General features: G+C 41.0%; 1 protein-coding gene across 3 annotated transcripts in view; it reads right to left on the bottom strand.

Moving 5' to 3' along the window:
- Positions 1–23,706, bottom strand: part of LOC149451104 (transducin-like enhancer protein 4) — a 224,396-nt gene that overhangs the window by 160,593 nt on the left and 40,097 nt on the right. For all 3 annotated transcript variants that reach the window (XM_089691104.1, XM_089691105.1, XM_089691106.1), the window contains exon 5: positions 5,771–5,833. In XM_089691104.1, the coding sequence (XP_089547230.1) occupies positions 5,771–5,833 (63 nt within the window). The remainder of the gene's footprint in view (positions 1–5,770; positions 5,834–23,706) is intronic.

The raw sequence follows: 23,706 nt of genomic DNA, 5'->3' as shown, positions 1-23,706 counted from the left end.
TCCCAGTGTCGGCACTACAGGATGACTTGCTCTGGTGTCGGCTTGTTCCAGGTTCTGGCTGCTGGTGAGACACCGGAAGTGATGTGGTGCCCAGCCTGGAACTAGAGAAGAGCTGCTGCCAGATGCTCCACTAGGATAGCTACCTCTTGCAGAATGGGAGAGAGGATGTAAACTGTTGCTATGACAAGGCGTTTCAGGTTATGCTCCTTCAGGTCAATTCCGGTGTCCCACCAGCGGACGGAACCCGGAACGAGCCTACACCAGTCAATCCATCACTGGGAGACACCAGCTCACATCATCCCTCTAGTGCCAGGACTGGGAAATGAGTAGTTTCCACAACCTCCACCACTTCCTTATGTAGGGGTACAAGGAGTCATGTAAGCCTGATTCATTTATTGTTGCACCCTTATGTTTTCTTAATAAAGTTACTTGATATTACCAGTATCACTGCCTATGGTCTGCCACAAGCTTGATGCCCCTTACTGATGCAATCTTACTCCTGAATGACAGAGCAGGCCTTTTTTTTTATAATGGCAACTTTAAAGTGTTCCTAAGCCCATGATCCTGCATTCACTATATCCAGTCTTCCACAGCATACAGAACATGGAAATGCAAATGTAAAAACTGCTAAATACCTTTTCTCATCACCAGTATATAGCAGCCTTGTGACTTCTATCAGTGTCCAGCTGAGCACTGGTTAAAGCTTGTCAGAGGAGTTTTCATTCTCCTCTGTCTTATGAAGCTGCATGACCTCTGACCTTCTGTCTTGACAGTGCAGATAGGCCCTCTGCAGATCCCATGCACCCCCCCCCCAAAAAAAAAAAAACACTCTAGCAATACACACTATACAGAGCATGTGCAGAGTGCCTTCTAGGGCTCTGTACAATCAGCAGACGGATTGGGGACTGTGGAAGAAGGGGAGAATCAGAGAAGATAGGAGGATGGAAATCCCCTGACCCAAGTCTGGACAGTGCTGATTTGCCCTCTGCTGATCACTTGCACTCTCTCAAGAAATAAAACCACTATACACCAAACTGAGCATGTGCATGCCTACGGGTCAGTCTGGTGATAAGTGGTAGTCACTTGAAAAAGGGGAGGAACAGAGAAGAATGGATCAAATAGCCTTTTTACACAATGCAGAGGAGTAACCCCTTAGGTTCCACAGTGCGTAAAACAAGTATGCTTTACTGCATATACAGACTGATTTTACGGTTTTGGGTTTAGTAACACTTCAAGTATAGTTTCAGTGGGTGGGGGGACTCTATCCTTACTTGAGCCTTATTCCCTGAATGTATATTTTACATATTCCTGGAAACCCCAATGATCAAGTGATAAAACTGCTATGCACATGTTATATACTGTGGCAACAGAGTCACACCATTACAGCTAAACAATGGACACAGCTCTTTTTAAAAAGGCAGAAAGAAAAAAAAACAGTGCTAAAGCAAAGTACAGCTACCTACAGCATATGAAATGTCACCATCTTAGAGAAAACACTCAGAACAGCGAATGTGACTCTGCTATCTGCTCCTAATTACTACATTTTACACATCACCTTTCTGTTTGAGTTTATATTATGATGTCTATAATAACTGCCCTCTAACCAATGGAAATTTGCTGCTGGCTGCTGTGTTTATTGCAAAGAAGAAAGTCTATTATTCCTCATTAGAGCTCACTTTGAATGGATAGGAGTACTTTAACTAAAATTATAAAGAAATGCAGATGGAAAAAGGGGTTTCCAAATGATCTAACCAATGAAAGATGTCACTCCAGACAGACACAAAAACACATGTTTGCCTCTTCTGTCACCTCATCCTGCCAAATATTGAAGGTTACGTTCATCATTTGATGCCTATGGGCCCTGTAATAGACCAGTATTTTCCAATGTCTTTCCAGCACCTTCATTGCTTGCCACAAGCAACCAAACACCGCTAGATGTCTTAAAGGATTGATTGCCATCTTAACAGGTTTAATCTCTATACATCATTCACTTTTCTAGGCCTGCAAATGTAAGGCACTCCTGCTGATTAACAAGACAGCACTCCCATGGGCACAGGTAAATTAGTGGGTAAACTAATTACAGATGCAAGAAGCAAAACTGCTCCCACGATCTGACTGAAAAGATAGACTGTATTGTATGTTTATATATTTAGCTTATGTGCAAAGGCTGACCAGATAAACGATTAAACTGGTCAATGGAAAAATAATTAGTAACACTCAATAACTGGACACGTGCACACCTAGGCCTGTTATCTGACAAAGAAGGAGAGTTTATTACAGAACACACCAGATAAACAGCAACATAGTACAGAACAGGAGTAGGCCATCTTAAAGAGGAGGAGATCTACCTGAACAACATGGGAGAAGTCAAAGATCATCGGGCACAGTGTCGCTTCCTCACACCTGATTTAAACCTCTAATTGCCATATTACCATGCCGCGAAAGTATGCATTACATGGCAATCATTAAATCAGGTTGTGAGGAGGCAACAAATCCCCTCCTCACCATTTATCAAGCATACTCTGATCGCTGTTCAGAGGAGGAGCAGTGCCTGCTTCACTTGTGAATGAGCCCTTAGGTCAACCGCAGCACATCAATGTGAAAGCAACCCTATACTAATATGCCCAGTGTATCGCTTCACACTGATCTGAAGATCTCTTCTTCCCTGCTGCTGGCACCACTCTGGAGACCACTAGCTGGGATAAGAGGTGGAGTGCAGTTGGTATCACTCTGCATGGGACAGGAGCCAGCACTACAGTGGAGGCATTGGCTTATGCGGCTCTTGCTCCTTACTATAGCTCCAGCTTTACAAGTAGCCCCTCTGCATTACACTCTGTTTGATGCTCTGGGATAGCGGGTCAGCAAGCCCGGACAGCGACCTACTAGTCACCTGGCTGCGATCTACTGGTAGATCACGATCAACAGGTTGCTGACTACCAGTATACAATGTGCATCAGAAAAAGCAGGCTTGTTCTGAAATGGGACAGTAAAAATTGTTACAGGCAATGTCTCAGGGTGCAGTAATTTGCCTATTACTCCTTCCCTGGGGAACTGAAAAAAGTCTCTAAATCTATAAAGCAAAGTTTAAAAGGATGATTACATATAAAAAAAAAACAAAACAAAAAAAACATCAATATCTTCTCTCTTCATTGCCAAGTTGTGCTTCAGTTCCTTTTTTGCCTTCCATAAAGTGAAGGTAGAACACCACCCCCTTTATCTTCACATTTGAGAGTAAACAGATCTCATAGAAAATTAAAGTCATTGGCATACAATTAGGGTAGATTCCCACAATGCAATTCCTACAGTGTCATTATTCGGGCCCATGTCGATTAACTTGTTAAAGAAAGAACAGCTTCTCTCCTGCTCAAGCCAACGGGAATACATAAACAGCTTAGGAGGAGGTCATATGCAGGTTACAAGGTGGTTCTGAATTGACTTTGACCTGTGTTTTATTGACAATCCAAAAATTACATTTAGCACGCCATAACTGCAAGATGTAGTTTTCAATTAGGGAAGAAAATATAATGCAAAGATCACAGGCACAACTAAGCATATAATAGACATAAATAAACCTAGCAGCACTTTACAACCAGCTTACAAGAATAAAAAAAAGGAGACTACTGAGAGATACCTGGTTTCCATTTTACAAAAAAAAACACAACAGATATGTGTGTATTAATTGAGCTGACAAGCTATTCTAAAAGGCTTCATATGTTAAAACTGCCACGTTTCAGAGTACTTGAAAGTGGACATACTGTCAAGCTTTTTGTTATATATATATATATATATTTTTTTTTGTATAAACAGAGAACCAAGCTCCTACTGGGGGGGCTGAAAACCATGTCAGAGGAGTAGCAGTTAGGGGCCAGGTGGAGAGTGATGTACTTCAGTTGGATTTTGTTTTTTTAGAAATGTAATAAAAAGGGTTTTAGGGCTCATGTATCCTGCAGCTGCTAAGCTGACGTTCAGAAGCTGTTGAGCGTTTTTTTTTCAGCAGCCCCTGAACTCTCCTTTATATTTTCCTATGTGTCCATGTACACTGTCGTTTACAGCAGTCGTTTTCTTGAATGCACCAAAATTGCAGTCAGGAGTAGATTTTACCGGAGTTTCAAAAGCCAAACTCTTGTAAACGCGGTTAACCGTGTTTACGTTTAGACGCATTTTTTGGCAGGTCCAAATCCAGATGCTGTCCAGGGCCTTTTTTCTTCTTAAAAAATGCATGTTTTCCATGTATTCAAATGGACTGCTAGGTCATTTCAGGTTTTGCGTGAAGGAAAAAAAAAATGGTAGAACGTGCTGCATTATGCTCATGAAGGGATCCATAGTGAATACAACCAGAAATGACAGGTCATCTCAAAACATACTGCTCTCCCTGCTTCTGCTCTATTTCTCTCAAAATGTCTGAAATAGTTATTTACTATTTTTCAGTGCATTCTGGGCATTTGGGAGGGTCTCCTGAGGTTATCTTTTAAAAAAACACTTCTAAACGCAAACGTGCATAAAACTCGCATAAATGTGGTATGCAAACAAACGTGCCTGATGTTTCTTTAACCTATGTCTTCTAGCAGTTTCCACTGTTCAGAAGAGTTTTCCAAATGCCCTGTGTACATGAGCCCTTCAATTTAAATTAAAAAAAAAAAAAAAAAAAAAAAAAGTGTAGCAGATGTGCGGCCTTTTTCCGTTTTCTGATTTCTCGTCAACTCCAGTTCCTGTAACAACTCAATACTTTTCCCAATACTTTGTCCCAAAGACAGTTGAACAGTGGTCACCAGGATAAATAGAGAGGGTGCCTCTTTCCAGCAAGGACACTGCACCAAAACCTGACTGAGGTTCTAACCCAGGGGTCCTCAAATTATGGTCCATGGGCCGAATACGGCCCACTAAACACATTTATCCGGCCCACCGGGCCGGTCGGGGGGTGGGGGGACAAACAGTGGCAGCCAGCAAATAGCTAGGCAGCCTGGAAGCCCTGGATTTCATCTGCTGCAGCCAAAGAATCAACAGGAGAGGAGGAGAGCACACCAGGTACAGTGCGTGGCTGTGTACAGTGCATTTTAAATATTGTATTGTTTTTCCTGTTATCTTGCACAACAAATAAGATATGTGCGGTGTGCATAGGAATTTGTTCATATTCTTTTCAAACTATAGTCCGGCGCCCCAACAGTGCGAAGGTCCGTGAACTGGCCCCCTGTTTAAAAAGTTTGAGGACCCCTGTTCTAACCCTTCCATGTACACTAATCATTTACATACATCACCATCCATTCTACTCCTGTCTTGATCTTGCCTATGGTCAGCATCACACTGCAGCCCTCCTAAATAGCATCCCAGAAATGGTTTACTCAATTGCATTCATTTTGTTTACTTTCGGCAGTACTTGTGTTTGATATGCCTAACCACACTTCTGCTAGCATTTAATGCCTATCATCAAGAGAAGTGCTATTCTATGCCTATTCTGGCAATTTTTCAATCTACTCTATTAGATGCCATTCTGACAAACAATCATAATTCTTAGCAACACTGAGCGTACATGACAGGAAAACAGCTGCATTACGCTTAGCGCATTATAACATTTTCAACTATATAAGTGCATTTAAATTATATTGCTTGGAAATTTAATAAGATGCGGAGGTAAAAATGAGCAGAGCAGCAAAGAGAAGAAAAAAAAAAAAAAAGGAAAATGAATCGAGAAGTGAAAAAATGTTTTAATACCTTACATGTCTCATTTAAATGGCATTACTTAGCTAGGTGACTACAAATGAAGCAACCTTACCTCTTGGGACAAAAAGGGAATGACTTGTGCACAGATAGCATTCAGTCTCTTGACAATTTCTGCCTGCAGAGAAAAGAAAAGAAATATAGGAGCATTTATTAAGCAAAACACCTTTTTACCCAGAGACGGAATGTATTAACATTTGATATATTGAATTATGTATACCAAGTACCTAGTCTCTAAATAAACAACTAGAGAATAAAGGCAAGAGGGCCCTAATCTGCAGGGGAACCACAAATCTGCAGTAGGTAAGTGGCTCGCATCCAAAACATTCAGCTCAGCAGTATGTTAATAAAGCCAGTTCGCAAAAGTTTTTGTCATGATGAAAAGCGCAGCCAAAATTTCCATTCAGAATCTGCATTTTTTAAAGTCTTTACAGCTAGATCAGTAGACCATTGAAACTTGCAGACTTTGCCAAGGCAGCCTTGAAATTTGACAGTGACTCATTAATGAGCATATCCGCTTGGCATTTGACACCATCTAATGAGTTAACTGCTCAAGTATCTATAGCTGATCAAGCATGTAGCTAGTAGATTGCACACATGTATGAGCTCTTAAAACACATGGGCAAAATAAACAATGCCACCATAATACTGAACCACTTAATCCATTAGCAGCATATTTATCATGCATAAAGAAACAAGGGCATTAGAATGTAATAGCAAAAACAAAACAAAAAAAAAAACACCACACAGATAAAATGTATACAACGTGAGTGTATGTGTGTATATATATATATATATATATATATATATATATATATATTTATTTATCTATCTATATCAGTGGTTCTTAACCTTGTTGGAGGTACTGACCCCCACCAGTTTCATATGCGCATTCACCGAACCCTTCTTAATTGGAAAAATAAAATATGATTTTTCAAATTCAAAACATAGGTATATATTTATACATAGGTGCACAAAATGAACAAAACCATTAAGAACAAAACCATTAAAACATGATTTTCACACAAAAACATAATAATGAATATTTACTGCACGAATCATATGAGTCGTGGGTCTTCACCTTCGATCGAACCCAGGTTAAGAACCACTGATCTATATGTATCTATCTATATCACACACACACCTCCCTACAGCCAAGTGCCCCCAGAGCAAACTGTTTACTATGGGGACACCCAAACAGGCTCACTCCAGAGCCACTGCTCTACATGTCCATTCACACATGGAGCCGTGGCCCCGCCCTCTCTCCAATGAAGAGGAAGAAGGCTCTCGTGCACATTGCTGGATTGCCACAGGGCTCTGGTAAGTATTGGGTAAGTATAGAATGCATGAAGGTAAAAACCTTCAGTCTTTAGAACTACTATTTGGTGATTGTAAAGGTTTAACTTTTATGTTTTCAAAATAACAAATGTCATACATACATGCTCAGTGCAATGGTTTAGCACAGAGCAGGCCCAATCTTCTTCCCCACTGCCAAGTGCTCATCAATAGCATAGCCACTTGCAATGAGGGCACTCATGTGTGTTTACTCCGAAGCTGGTTCTGTATATCCATAAGACACAGAGCGATGCTCATCACCACTGCCTCCACAATGGCTGTGACTGACGGCAGTGGTAGCCAATGGCATTAAATCCACTGAAGTATGCTATAAGCAAGAATTAAGCATTTGATGCAGCTGACCAGCTTGAATATGTATTGCAATGTATGTGAACCAAAAATCCCTGTTTTTGAGCAAATTTGCTAAACAGATGTAAGGGTATATAACAGCATGCAGAAGGCCGATTCAGAATTTTCAGCCCTAATTTCAGCCCTAATTTACATAGTCTGACCACAGGTACACTTCAGTGGTCGTTTTTAAAAGGAACCAAAGAATATATGCTGCCTTTGGAGGCGTGTATTATTGTATTCAAGCATTTTAGATTAGAACCAACTACTCATAGGCTCAGTTCACACTAGCGTTGAATGGTGTTTGAGGGGCATTGAAACCGCCCCTCAAAAGCCTATGAAAATGACAGCACACAGTTCTGTTCACACTGAAGCATTCGTGTCAAAATTAACGCCTCATGTCCAGTCAGGAGGAGTTGAAGTCTTTCAACGCCTCCCATTCAAGTCTATGGTGAAGCTCCTCAAAACGCCTGGCAGATGTATGCGGGGTGTTAATTTATTAAGTTAATTCTAGACGTTTGTGGTGCGGTTTTAACGCTTGTAAAACTCCTATAAGACACTTCAAAACCATACATAGTGTGTTTGGGAAGCGTTTTTAACGCTTGTAAAACACCTAACGCTATAGGGGCGTTTGGGAAGAAGTCAAGTGTGAACAAGCCCTAAAGAAAAAAAAAAAAAGTGGCACACATACATTGTTGCTCCCCAAATCTGTCTGAATTAAATTACCAGGGCACAACAGAAGAATGAAACGGTAACATGCACATTTTCTTAAATCTGATCTTTTAACTTCTTTAGTCTTTCACACTGAAGAGGTGCGGTTTGGTGGCACTGCGGGTGAAGAGCAGTGTACCCGAGGGTTTGGTGCAGGTTATCTGTGCCTTCCCATTGACATCTATTATCTCCTGCAATTTTAGGGTGCCTTCTGAATGTATACCAAAACGACAGAAGATAATAGAAGTAATCAGGAAAGAGCAGCTAAATCCGCACCAAACCCGAGAATATACTGCGCTTCACCCGCAGTGCCGTCAAAGTGCACTGCATCAGTGTGAAAGGGGCCTAAAAATCTGCTAGAAACTGACGACGACAAAGACTAAAGGGAAACCATAACCTGCCTTTAACATTAAATTTGTCAGACCAGAGGCCTAACAGCCAAACAGAACGTACAGCTTACAGCTAACCACGCAGTATGTCACTTGCCCACAAACACCTCTGAAACATTTCAGAAGCATGCAAAGCACAAAGCGTAAATTCTTCTTCCAAAGACACTCACTATATGACAAAACCCAAAAGTAAAGTGCTAAAAAGGTAGCTGTGCTTAGCAAAAAGAAAAAAAAAACCACAGTGCTTACAGCATCCAAATGAGGCTGTGTAGCTTTATAAAACCCTTACACATACCAAGTAAAATGACTGGCCTCAGGTGATACAAAGATCAAGCAAATGCTCCTACATAGGTTGTACTTGTTTATCTGCAGTTTTCTGTTCTCTACATCCGTTCAAAGTCCAGAATTCATAAAGATTGTCCTAGCTGTCAGAAAACAGGGGGCAGAGATCTGAAATTACATACTGCAGAGCTCAGGGAGGAGAGCTCCGACAGCTGACGGAAGGGAAGGGACCCCCCCACCCACACCTTCACACAGCACACAGGAACAGAGCTGAGGCTGTCAGTCACAAGAGGTGTGCTGGCGCTCCCTCCCATCACCATTTTTCTCTTGGTGACAGGAAAACTTGTCAGAAGTGATTCTTGCTGATAGCAAAAGAAACAAAAGCAGCAGACAAATGACAGGGTTCTTAACCACATCCTGACCTCCTTTTGCAGATATACTGCTACAGGGCAGCAGGGTTGCGCAAAATCACAAATAATATATATACACGTGATTTTGTATTTCCGGGTAGGGGGCGTACGCGGGAGCCCTACCTGCACCACCATTTGTGGCCGTCAATCACCGGGTCCCGGTCAGTGATTACCGAGGATCTCCGTTGGAGAGGAGGGCTGCTTTGGTTACTAACAGTCCTCCTCCCTTTTCGGCTTGGGCACACTGCTCTGGATGGCTGTGTTAACCCCTCATGTCAACCCCTTCCTGCCCAGTGTCATTAGTACAGTGTCAGTGCCTTTTTTTTTTTTTTTTTTTTTTTTTTTTTAAGCACTGATCACTGTATTGGTGTCACTGGGGATGTCAGTGACACCAAGTCAGTACCCCCCCCCCCAGTGTCAGAATGCCCGCCGCAGTCCCGCTATAAGTCGCTGATCACTGCCATTACTAGTAAAAATAAAAGCTACAAAAAAAAAAAAAAAAACCCACACAGTATATATACACACCGCCATTTTAAACGCTATAATTTTCACGTAAACCAATTAATTTACACGTATTGGGATTTTTTTTTTTTTTAGCAAGGACATGTCGCAGAATACATTTTGGCCTAAATTTATGACGAAATTTGATTGTGTACATTTTTTTTACTGGACATGTTTAAATAGCAGAAAGTCAAAAATATTGTTTTTATCTCAAAATTGGTAGTCTTTTTTTATAGCGCAAAAAATAAAAACCACACAGGCGATCAAATACCCCTGAAAGAAAGCTCAATTCATGTGAAAAAAAAAAGGACATAAATTTAATTTGGGTGCAGCGTTGCATGACCACGCAACGGTCAGTTAAAGTAACGCAGTAATGCAAACAATAGCCTGGTCAGGAAGGGGGGTAAATTCTCAGGAGGGCAAGTGGTTAATTGAGACAAGTACACACTATAGAGGGATTTGCGTTAATATTTCATGCCTGAGGTTTACAACCACGTTAATGCTTTTGCAAAGACCATTGTTAATCAACCTTTCACAAGCAAATACCCCAAACAGACCACAAGGGTCTTTAGCCAGTTCTGATACCACAAAAAATATATATTAGGCTTCAATGCAATCCAACAACCAAAGGACTGCAGTAACCATTATGGGAACCCAAACTGGAGTCCTGGCGAGGGTAAACAACTCAACACCTATTGGAATGTAAAAGGTATACAGTTTGAAAATTTGGTTGCATCAATCTCTTAAAGCAGATGTAAACCCATTTACTAAAATCTCCTAACATGTTAAAAAGGATAAGTTCTCCTTAAAAAAAAACAAATGCACATTTTTTGAAAGTAAAAAAAAAGTGCATTTATTATTATTATTTGTTGCTGAAGTCTTTAAGCATTGCATCAGCAGATCGCTGGTACCATGCAGGTCTCCTGCAGACCTGTCAGTATATTTGCTTTCCCATAGGAGATACAAGCAAGTGGATATACTGACAGGAAGACTCGAACTACCATGGTGCAGGCTGCTAAGGCTGTCATGACTTGTAGGTTCTCATTCATACAACATAGTGAATGAGTGACGCGGCCGGAGTGGGCAAAGCCCTGCATGGTCGCTTTTTTTTTTACATTTGACAGCTAGGGAGGGGGGAGAAGATCCCCCATTAGCTGTCAAAGTGGGGGAGCGGAGGCCAGTGCATTCATAACATGTTACACCCCGAATATGGGTGTAAGAGCGGATTCACACGTGAGGCGCAGATTGAAGCTTAGGTTGCACAGCTAATTGATACAGTAGTTCAGGTCAGGTATACATCAGGTTCAGGACAGGATTAGGGTAGAATTTTATCCTGTTCACACATGTGGTTTAGAAGTCACCAGCCTATAATCTGCACCTGAGCCTGAAGGCACTGCTCAGAAATCAGACAGGACTCTTTCAAACTGCACTGAATCCACACCACCAGTGCACCGAGCATATGTAAAGCAGTGTTATTTCACAGGTCATGCGGTTTGGATGCCACATTCAATCCGCATATATATGAACCGACACCAACATGTAACAGGTTTTGAAAGATGAACTTATCCTTTAAAGCGCAAGTATAGCCAAAGCTAAATTTTGGCTATAGGTCTCCTGTGGATCACAGAAGTGCACTTCATTCTGTACTCCTGTGACCCTTTTTCTGCTGACAGCGAGCTAAAGCCCACTGTTGGCTGATGTCACAGACAGTCCAAACTCTGGAAAGATCCTGACTTTAATGTCAGGATCTACCCAGATGTCCAAGTGGCAGCTGGCTCACCCTTTCAGCACGCCGCTGAGAACCGGAGCCAGCTACTCCCGCCCCTCCACAGCCTGGCGGTCTAGTGAGTGCTGGAGGGGTAGAGCAGAGAGGAGATTACTTCGTTCTCAGTCTTAGCAGCGGCGGGGGACTGATGCTGCATCCACCTAGGTAGAGTGTAGGTTTTTTTTGTTTTTTTTTTTTAATTCCTGAAAATTTTTTAATGTAAAATAGAAACTAATCCAATAATCTTAAAATCATTCGCTTCATTATAAGAACGCCAAGTAATCCATGCAGGTCAAATATTCAGGCACTTTATGTTATGGGTGGGTGACAACACCCTGACTCCCAATGTGTTCCTGCATTGTCACCCTGTCACTCAGGCCTTCAAAGAAAGCTAAATGTTCTATTTCACCAGTATTATAGTTCACTGTTATCACCATCAAGAAACCAGCCCAGAAAAATGCCATGCAGCCATGTGTGCATATAGACAGGAAGTGGCTACAAATACAAGAAATCAGCAGCACTAAAATGAAACAAAACTAGAAAAAAAATGTAACGTATGCAAGTATTTTATTTACAAATAGTAATTGGTATTGATACAGTGTCTTCGCAAACTGAATCTCTTGAGATATCAACAAAAACATACAACTGTTGGGCCAGTTTTCTTTTTACAGGACTAATGTCATCTCAATACAGTTCTTTTAAAGGGCTAGGGCCAGTCAACATGGCTCTTTCAGCGTTACTTATAATGCTACCACCTCCCCCTCACTCCCCCTCTCTTGGGGTCCCTCAAGGCTCCGTCCTCGGGCCCCTTCTCTTCTCCATCTACACCTCCTCCCTTGGCCAACTCATACACTCTCACAGCTTCAACTACCACCTCTATGCCGACGACACACAAATCTATCTCTCAGCCCCCCACCTCACCCCCTCGGTCTCTGCCCGAATCACACACCTACTGAGCGACATATCAGACTGGATGTCGCTCCACTTCCTTAAACTGAACCTCTCCAAGACCGAGTTTCTTGTCTTCCCCCCAGCCCGGACCCCACCCCCCATTGACTTCTCCATCACATCCAACAACGCTACCATCAAACCCGCCCCGCAGGCCAGAGTACTTGGTGTGATTCTGGACTCCAACCTATCCTTCCAGCCACAAGTCCAATCCTTAAACTCATGCAGACTCCACCTCTGCAACATCGCCAAAATCCGCACGTTCCTAACCCCAGAAACCACTAAACAGCTCATCCACTCCCTCATCATATCACGACTCGATTACTGCAACTCCCTCCTCACTGGCCTGCCTCGCCGCTGGCTATCCCAGCTTCAGTCGATACTAATACGGCAGCCAGACTCATTCACCTTTCCAGCCACTCCATCTCCGTCACCCCCCTCTGCCAATCCCTCCACTGGCTTCCGATTGCGCAACGGATCAAATTCAAAATCCTAACACTGACTTACAAAGCCGTCCACCACACTGCCCCGAACTACATCACCGACCTAATATCCAAGTACCGCCCAGCACGCACACTCCGCTCCTCACAAGACCTCCTTCTCTCTAGTTCCCTGGTCTCCTCCTCCCATGCCCGCCTCCAGGACTTCTCCAGGGTGTCACCCATCCTCTGGAACTCCCTGCCCAAACCCATCAGATTATCACCTACTCTCCTCTCCTTTAGGCGCATCCTGAAAACCCATCTCTTCAGGGAAGCCTACCCCACCCCCTGCTAATTGCCGTTCTCCTCCACTCTTCCTACCACTCCATCCCCCACAGCTATCTCCTCCTGTACCACTATCCCATCCCTTCTAGATTGTAAGCTCGAAAGAGCAGGGCCCTCGATCCCCTCATGTTTTGCATTGTATTGGTATTGTTCTGTCACATGTTCTGTCCCCCTTTGTAATGTACAGCGCTGAGTGAACTATCGGCGCTTTATAAATACTGTATAATAATAATAATAAGCATTATTTCCTTGCAAGATGCACTTTGTAACTTTTGTTGGCTTTTCTTTTTTTCAAATCAAAAGGAAGCAACTCTGCCCCAAATGCCAAGGTATGAAATGGTCATGTCTGTGACCATCCAGCCTGCATCAATTTTTATTTGATATGTGTCTATGGGCCCTTTATCATTTAATGCTCTTAAAGTGACAGTAAATGTTGCCTTAGCAACAGACTTTCTTATGGCTCATCAAGTTTGGCTCGTTGATCCCAGGAGAGCAAGCTTTTGAAAGGCGTTCACAGGTCTCACTACCAGGCTTCAGTTATTGCACAATAAGTCTATGGAAACACGTTCCTAATAGTCTATGTTTTGAAAGTGAGTCTGAACTAATGGCGCACAGCCCAAACTCCTTTTCCAGCACAGCCATTAAAGGATGTAGGTTATTGCTGTTGTCACCATTGATATTTGTCATTGTAATGTAATTAGGGCCCTAAAATGATGCATTACAGCCCTTGGCACAACTTCTATTAAAATCTTTTCTTCTGCTCACTGAACTGCGACCTGCTTTCTGATGAATAACAGACAGGCAGCTTTAGGGAGAGGGGAAGATTCATCACATATACATATATTTTCTCGCTTTTCTCCCACCCTTAAACAAAGCTTTACAACTAAATTTTGGAGGGAATGAAAAATCAGGAGGAAATTGAGGGGGGGTTGTGAGTTTTGGAATTTTTATCCAACCACTTGAAATTCTGATTGCATCTGATAAATCTTGCTTGACAACGAATTTGTAGCCAGAAAACTGCGGACGTCTAATCTGCTATCCATCAGTCGATGCCAACCCAATCAAATTTGTAGGTTATGTGGGTCATGCATCCATGAACACATACATTTATGAAGAGTCTGTTTATACCGCCACACATTTCAAAAAGCTATTAGGCCTCACTACAAGTTATAATGCTATTTAATACGCTAAAAGCCTTTCATGTTCACTGTTGTTCCCATTATTTTTCAAAAGCCAGTACCATCCTATGCAATAGAGATCATATTTTCAAGTTGGTGCTTTTTTTTTTTTTTGGCAATAGAAGCTATAAAAATCTGAAGAGATACAGTTAAATATGTGAACCCAATACTTCATATTCCTGATATGTGCCTGCTGTACCATGTACTTGTTTGAAGAAGCACCCTGTTCTCATTGTATTGCTTCCTTTGTGTGAAATCCCTGGTGTTCATGCCAGTCCCCTGCTTTCCTATTTAACTGACCACACTAGGCAGAAGAGCACAGTGTCCAGTTCTCTAGCTGTGCTGGAAACTCAGCCTGCTCTCCTCGAATGATCTGACTTGTCCTGAACCCCCCTCCCCTCCATGCACAGCCATTCACTAGATGACCAGTGTGTTTATACATTTTTTTTTTTTATATTGTTTATACTTTTTTTTATATTTATACACACACAAAATGTTTTGCCTTTAATTTCCATTTTAAGCTGAATGGGTTGTTTTACAAGGTAAGGACTTTCATCTATCTTCAGCATGGGTTTAAAGTATATGTAAGGAAGGGGGAGGGCAAGCAACCTCTTACATTTCCACATCTCAAACAGCAGTTCATGCCCACAAATATACACCCATTAACAATATGTATCTACCTTGTCACCCCCTCCTAAAGAATAAAACAGCACATCACATGAATAACAGAGTCACCTTACCCTTAGTCTACTGGACTTCAAGGAATATAAAGAGCAGTACGTTACCGGGAATCTGTACCACCCACTCTTCTGTTCCAATTATGTGCACAAAGGCCCCCTGAATTCACAACAAAAGTGGAACAGAAAAATTAGCCAAAACTAAAAAGCACTCACCCCTCCAGACTGATGACCCATTACCCTAACTTTTCTGTTGGCTAAACCAACAGGCCCCAGTTATTGACTTACACAAAACCCATCCTCACCCAAAGTCATGAACTACGAACATATCTTCAGTGCCTTTAAACTAGTGGCCCATCCCAATCCCTCACAGGTTGCGTAAAAAAAAAAAAAAAAGACGGTCATCCAAAGTCCGAGGATAGCTATCCACAATTTTAATGCAATAATCCACAAAAAACTAGGCTTGTGACCCCCACTTTTACAGAAGGAGGTCAGCAGTGACATCTTACCCAATTCTCTCTAAATGTAGGGAACAGGGAGTTGTAAGCAAAAACTGGAAAGTGGACTTAATTACTACTGCCAACACGGACTAATGATGTTCTGACATACTGACAAGTGATCATTTCTGAAAATATATTTTTATTGGTCAATAAACACACTGGCTAGTGGCTAGAAAAGCAAAAATATACCGTACTTCAATAAAAAAAAAAAATTAAGATAAAACGATACGATCATTTAATGCCAGAAGTAAAAATAGATTGCGAATTCCATGATATTTCATCAGACATATTAAAACCTGAAAATGGAGTAAGGAAAGCCAAATTAAAGCACTGTCAACAGCTCAATCAATACATCATTCCAAAGAAGAAAACATAATACCAAATCATGTGTATAAAGGGTAGTCGAGGAAGAAATCAATAGGTGGAAATGACAATACTGTTACACATACTACTGAAGCCATCCAGACCCTGGTCCTCACACCTCTAAATGTGACAAAGGATGAGAACAGCATGGGTCAAATCGATAAGGACCATCTTCATTCAACAAGTAGTGTTTCTGCTGGCTTGTCACTAAGAGGCTGAAGAGAACCTGAAACAAAGCATGCTTTCCAGCTTATCACAAGTACACAGATTAATGGTCCCTCTGTCTTTTTGTCCCTAGTGGACTACAAGGATCTGACAAGCTTTCAGCAATACCTCTGTAAATACTTTATTCAATGTACGTGCACAAAGCTATCAGGTTAATATGATGCACAGTCCAAATTAAGAGGCGACAGGCACACCAAATGTAGTCGGTGAGGGGGGGGCGGCTACATGAAATAATACTAGGTTGCAGGGAAGAGGTATAGCTTGATCAATGTCAGAAACCTGCCCTGAAAGCATGCTGAACAGTTAAACATGAATGCAAACCACACACCCAGTGTGGACATCTGTTAATTTTTCACTCTGTAGTGAATGCAGACCTATATTACGAAACACACATGAAAGACTAACAGATTACAGTACAAAATCTAGCACCGTCTATGTAAGAATTCTCCTGGCTTTTGTTAGCATTTGTAATTGCTCAAAATGGTGCACACCAGCTTTCCGGCAAAATGAGAAGATGCAAAATATGTACACCAATCAGCCGTAAAGTGAATAATATTGACTCTCTCATTGCAATGGCATCTGAAAGTGGATGGGATATATTAAGCACCAGAAGTAAACCATGGTGCAATGGAAGAAGGTGGCCTGGTCTGATAAATCAAACTCCCTTTTACATCATGTGGATGGCCAGGTGCATGTGTATTGCTTACTAGGGGAAGTGATGGTGTCAGGAAGCACTATATGAAGAAGGCAACCTGGTGGAGGGAGTTTGATGCTTTGGGCAGTGTTCTGCGCGGAAACTCTGGTTCCCGTCATTCATGGAGATATTACTTGAGACGTTCCACCTACCTAGTTCCTGACCGTACACCATTTCATGGAAACTGTATTCATTGATGGCTGGTGCCCCTTTCAACAGGCCAATGTGTACTGATGCACGGCAACTACTTTCAGGTCCATAAATATTAAGACATCGACACAATTCTAACATTTTTGCCTCTATACACCACCAGAATGGATTTGAAATGAAACGAACAAGAGGTGCTTTAACTGCAGACTGTCAGCTTTAATTTGAGGGTATTTACATCCAAATCAGGTGAACGGTGTTGGAATTACAACAGTTTGCATATGTGCCTCCCACTTGTTAAGGGATCAAAAGTAATGGGACAATTGGCTTCTCAGCTGTTCCATGGCCAGGTGTGTGTTATTCCCTCATTATCCCAATTACAATGAGCAGATAAAAGGTCCAGAGTTCATTTCATGTGTGCTTTTTGCATATGGAATCTATTGCTGTCAACTCTCAAGATGAGATCCAAAGAGCTGTCACTATCAGTGAAGCAAGCCATCATTAGGCTGAAAAAACAAAACAAACCCATCAGAGAGATAGCAAAAACATTAGGCGTGGCCAAAACAACTCTTTGGAACGTTCTTAAAAAGAAGGAACGCACCGGTAAGCTCAGCAACACCAAAAGACCACGGAAAACAACCGTGGTGGATGACCGAAGAATTCTTTCCCTGGTGAAGAAAACACCCTTCACAACAGTTGGCCAGATCAAGAACACTCTCCAGGAGGTAGGTGTATGTGTGTCAAAGTCAACAATCAAGAGAAGACTTCACCAGAGTGAATACAGAGGGCTCACCACAAGATGGAAACCATTGGTGAGCCTCAAAAACAGGAAGGCCAGATTAGAGTTTGCCAAACGACATCTAAAAAAGCCTTCACAGTTCTGGAACAACATCCTATGGACAGATGAGACCAAGATCAACTTGTACCAGAGTGATGGGAAGAGAAGAGTATGGAGAAGGAAAGGAACTGCTCATGATCCTAAGCATACCACTTCATCAGTGAAGCATGGTGGTGGTAGTGTCATGGCGTGGGCATGTATGGCTGCCAATGGAACTGGTTCTCTTGTATTTATTGATGATGTGACTGCTGACAAAAGCAGCAGGATGAATTCTGAAGTGTTTCGGACAATATTATCTGCTCATATTCAGCCAAATGCTTCAGAACTCATTGGAAGCCGCTTCACAGTGCAGATGGACAATGACCCAAAGCATACTGCAAAAGCAACCAAAGAGTTTAAGGGAAAAAAGTGGAATGTTATGCAATGGCCAAGTCAATCACCTGACCTGAATCCGATTGAGCATGCATTTCACTTGCTGAAGACAAAACTGAAGGGAAAATGCCCCAAGAACAAGCAGGAACTGAAGACAGTTGCAGTAGAGGCCTGGCAGAGCATCCCCAGGGATGAAACCCAGCGTCTGGTGATGTCTATGCATTCCAGACTTCAGGCTGTAATTGACTGCAAAGGATTTGCAACCAAGTATTAAAAAGTGAAAAAGTTTGATTTATGATTATTCTGTCACATTACTTTTGGTCCCTTAACAAGTGGGAGGCACATATGCAAACTGTTGTAATTCCTTGTGGTGGTGTATAGAGCCAAAATGTTAGAATTGTGTCGATGTCCCAATATTTATGGACCTGACTGTATGGTTCAGAACGGTTTGAGGAACACATGAGTTTGAGGTGTTGACTTTGTCCCCAAATTCTCTAGATCTCAAATCCAATTGCACATCTGTGGGATGTGCTAGAAAAACATTGATGTTCCATGAGGCCTCACCTTGCAACTTACAGGACTTAAAAAAATGACCTGTTACTGATGGTTTAGTGCCAAAGAGCACAGCATACCTTCAGAGGTCTAGTGATATCCATGTCTTGATGGGTCAGGATTGTTATAATGGCAATAAAGGCTGTTTTGGTGGCAAAAGGGAAACCTACTCAATATAAGGTGGGTGGTCATAAAGCTATGGTTGATCTGTGTATATATAAAACAATATATGATTAGCAATTTCAGAATTTTGGTATTTAGCGCAAACAATCTTTTCCTTTTTTCATTCATATTTCAAATTTTTCATTTTATGCCACCAGTGAATAAAATTAAGCAAAATGTCGAATAAGGAGTTCAGCACCTAAAAGAATCATAGTATATGTAATGCTCAGAGGAGTAGTGGGCAGAGTAGTGTGGTCGCGCCTAGCCTTGGTTCACACCTATGCAGTTTGCTTTTGATCCGTTTCAGCACACTAATTTTTCCATGTGTTTTGCGCATTTATGTTTTTTCTTTGGACAATTTGCTGTTGGTTTTTTTTTTGTGTTTTTTGATTTTTTTTTTTCTTTAATCTGCCCATGTCAAAAAAGCTTTTCTGCAGTATCTGCATTGAAGTCTATTGAAGCAAAAAAAACAAAAAAAAAAAACAACGCACTGTTTTGCATTAAAAAAAAAAAAGTCCCTGACCTTTTCCAAAAATGCAGCAGCTGAAAAAAAGCATAGATGTAAACGTGTCCCATGGGTAACCATGTTAAATGGACTGCAGTGCGTTTTTGCAAAACAAAAAAAACAGGCATAGGTGTGAACAAGGCCTGTGGTAAAGGCACAGACACCTGCCACAGCTTCATGCCAACAGGATCTTGAAGACGCTGCAGAAGGCACTCACAAGTGGCAAATGAGCTTTCCCTTTGAGGTCTGTGGCAGTGTCAATTAGAGCTTCAGAATGCAACCAACTGCGTAACTGTGGACTTGCATCTACAATATTGCATTGCCTGCATGATGCACAATTTATTATTTCTGCTATGTTTTAAGAACTTCTGGGTATATACTTCATGGACGTTATATTAAATAAGGTAATTGTGAGGACTATTTCGATCTGTTAAATTTTGCTCCTCAATATATTGCATACCTTTGGTATATTATAAATCTGCGAGCAAAGGCAAGAATCTCCTTTCAAGATTTATCACCAGATACATTAGTTACAGTTTTCAGCAACACCCGCAAGTCCTATTTGTCTGTACTCATCCTAATGTGCAAAGGCCATGCCAGGTTGTGTAGTCCAATACCAGAGGTAGGTTTAATACAAAGTTAGAAACTAAAAAGTATAGCCTTGGGTACATTCCTGACAGAGGCCTTCCCACCTTCTAATATTGACAAAAAAAAAAAGAATTGAAATCTATGTCTGAAGAAGGAAACTAAGGTGTTTCCAAAAGCTTGCACCACAAAATATATCCAGTTAGCTACATGAAAGATACCGCCTACATTTTTATTTTCCTAAAACCAAACAAGTCATGTATTTTTAACTAGCTAAGGGCTCGTTCACACTTGACTGTTTTTCCAACTCTTGCCAAACACCCCTATAGTGTTTGACAAGCATTGGTCCGGCGTTTGCGGAGCGTTTTTACGTGGTTTTAACGTGGTTGCTAGGTGTTTGCCAAGCGTTAAAAACGCCCTACAAACACCTATAATGAAGTTTGAATGGTGTTAACGCTCCACAAACACCCCGCAACCGCACAAGCAAGGCGTTTGCGGAGCGGCACCATAGACATGAATAGGAGGCTTCAACTCCTCCTGACTCGACCAGAGGCGTCCGTTTTGCTGCAATGCTAACGCTCCCGTTTGAACAGCACTATGTGCTGCAATGTGCAGAATTTTTCCAGGCGTTTGGGAAACGGTAAAAACGCTTCCCAAACGCCTGTCTGCCGCTTGCTAACAAGGCTAGTGTGAACGTAGCCTAAGGATTCCAAGTGCCATTCATCGGCACAGAGCAGCAAAATGTAGTTATTTACAGAAAGGGCCACCATAGAAATAATAAATATTGTGAACCAGCAAAAAAAAAAAAAAAAAAAAAAAAAAGAAGAAAAAAAAAAAAAAATCTATATGTAGACAGAATTACTCTATAAAAATGAGCCTGGAAAAAACTTTTGCTAAAGAATGGCATTATAATATATAAAAATGTAAAATTACAATATTTTCTGTAAAACACCTTTACTTTCGTATACTTGTACACATTAAACATTCAGTGTGAAAGGGTAACTGATTTTCTGTCACTCAAGCAAATTTTGAAGGCTAAAGTTCACCTTTTCAGGCAGAATTTCACTTTCATAATAAATAGAAGCCTTTTCTAATGTCTTTTCTTCCCAAGACATCTCACTTATTGAATTTGTTTGCTCTAAAATTCACTTTAGTATGTTTTTTACTGAGATTTTGCATTTCCTAACTTTTGCAATAATATCGTGACAAAAATTGGAACTAGCACTATTTTATTTTCTATGGTCTCTGCTTTCAGAAAATATATACTGTTTGGGAGTTTTATGTAATCTTCAGGCCTGAAATTATTTCTTTAACACATTTGCAAAAAAAATAAAAAAACGGCTCTGGCAGCAAAAGGGTTAATTGCAACAAAAGTGCAACTAGTTCATTTTAGGTGTATACAGGTGGCCATATACTATACAATCTGATTTTACAGTCTCTGTACAATCTCCTTTAAATTTACCAAAACTATATAATATGTGTGAACCCTTAAGATTGGTCTACTGTAGTCTGGAGTGTGTTTCAGTACAGATCATGTTGGATAGCCCCAAATGGGATCGCCCTAAATGGGACACAGACACAAACAGTTTGAGGTTGTTGCAAAGTCTCTAAGTGCTCCCACAGCCTTATGAATTAGATATGCAAGTAGAGTGGCCTTTAAATACTGCAATTTGCATAAGAATTGGAATTTGTTCTATATGACAAGGTTTGAGCTGGATGAAAGGAACCTCAGTCACCAAGCACTGTATGTACTGTGGAATCTGGACAAATAGGCTGAAGCTACCCAATCAACAGAAGAGCCGACCACACACACAGATTTGCTGAAAAAAAAATCAGATTCCTCCATCTTTGCTAAACAGCACAAAATAGATGAATCTCCCTCTGTGGATACTGTAATCTGACAGCTGGCGCCAGCAGCTGTCAAGATAAACCCCCCCCCCTCCCCCTCCAAAAAAAAAAGGGCCTGTATCTGACAGTCTACTGTTTGTCTGATAATTTTCTTCTTGGGCCTTCAGTTTTTTGTTTTTTTTTAGTTAAAGAACGTTGGGTGGAAGGGTGCTCCCATGGGGAGAAAGCATCAAAGAGGCATTGGGATTTTGAGGTCATCATTCAAAGGATTGAGAGGGCAACAATATAAGAGCTCATTGGATCAGGTTAAGCTGTTCACAACAGACAAGGCTACCCTTAAGTTGGTACCCCAACAGATTATCAAATATAAAAAAAAAAAAAAAGGTCAAGTTTATTTAATGTATTAGTTTGTATTAAGAAACAGCCAATGCTTTTTAGGGGTCAGAAAAAAAAAACAAAAAAAACTACCCTCTCATCAGGGGAACAACAAAACACAATGTAAACATGATTGATAAAATCATGAGTTTAACAATCATAGAACATCATGGATAACATGGGTGGGAGGGTGCTGACAGGGCCAGGTTTTGCAGTTCATGCTGTCAGCTACCTGCCACAACTAAGTGGCAGAGATGAGGTCCATCTGGGGTATTAGGTAGTTCACAATTTTCATTCATTTTCTTTTTAGTATGTTTCAGAGTAAAAATGCCTGTCCTGCATGCAAGAATAATATTGCTTATGGCCTACTGATTAATCCACGCATGTAAAAATGTGTAAACTCTCATATTCACTTGCATGACAGTGTGTCATGAAGGATCCAACTACATGGGAAAGTGAAGGGCAAATGGTTGAACTTAACTTTCTAATCTGACAGCTTGTTAGAGTGCTTGAGCAAACTGATTAAACTAAGAGTGTTCAAGTGCTTTTGTCTTTGTTTACTTATGAGTCAATCAATGTCCAAGGAGGAAAAAAAAAAAACAAAAAAAAAACATACCTTTAATCGCACAAGATTAACATACCATAAAAGGCTGATAAGCTGAAGTAAACTGAACACGCAAGCCAAGTAACTTTTGTCAATGCTTATATGAACAGTTATTTGCAAGTCATAAAGTTCAGTTAAAAATTACATAAAATCAACATTTATCCCAATGTCATAAGAAAAGCAATAAAAATACAAGGTCAGCAATTTGCTTAAACAAACAATTCAGCTCACTAAGAGGTAAAAGAGCAAAATGATGTTTAAAATAAAAAAACCTTGAAGTGATATGTTACGGTTAACTCAATTCAATCATTTAAAGTGTTTGGTAAAAAAAAAAAAAAAAAAAACTCCTTTTACAAACATGTTGTTATAATTGTTTTGCTCAGAGCAGCCCTGATCCTTCTCTTCTGGGTTCCCCCACCCTGACGAGTGCCCCCATAGCAAGCAGCAAGCCTTGGATGTTGGGGGGGGGGGGGGGGGGGGGGGAAGAACCGGTCACCAAAAATCATCACATAGGGGACTTTGTCCCCCAACTAAAAATATTAAATTTGCACCCAAGCACATAACCCCCCAAAAATGTACCAAGGTCCCCCACCCCCATGTATGTACGCATACATGGGCGCGGACGCATGGAAAACGACAAAAGCGATTAGTGGTGCACCGAAATGAAAATTCTGTTGCCGAAACCGAAAATTCAAAATGCACTTGGCCAAAATCCAAAATGTGCAGTTTTAAAAATGAAAATATATTTTTTATTTTTGATTAAAAAAAGAAAAAAAAATATCCCAATTTTTTTGTAAAAATATGAAATAGGATGTTACAGCGCGTAAATAGATACCTAACATGTCACGCTTTAAAAATTGTGCACACTCATGGAATGGCGTGAAACTGCGGTACTTAAAAATCTCCATAGGTG

The sequence above is a fragment of the Staurois parvus genome, unplaced genomic scaffold (assembly GCF_062004578.1).
Source record: "Staurois parvus isolate SC_StPar_1 unplaced genomic scaffold, SC_StPar_1.0 ptg000549l, whole genome shotgun sequence".
Classification (NCBI taxonomy): Eukaryota; Metazoa; Chordata; class Amphibia; order Anura; family Ranidae; genus Staurois; species Staurois parvus.
Note: the sequence above shows the minus strand (reverse complement) of the source record. Positions and strands in the feature narration are given on the sequence as shown.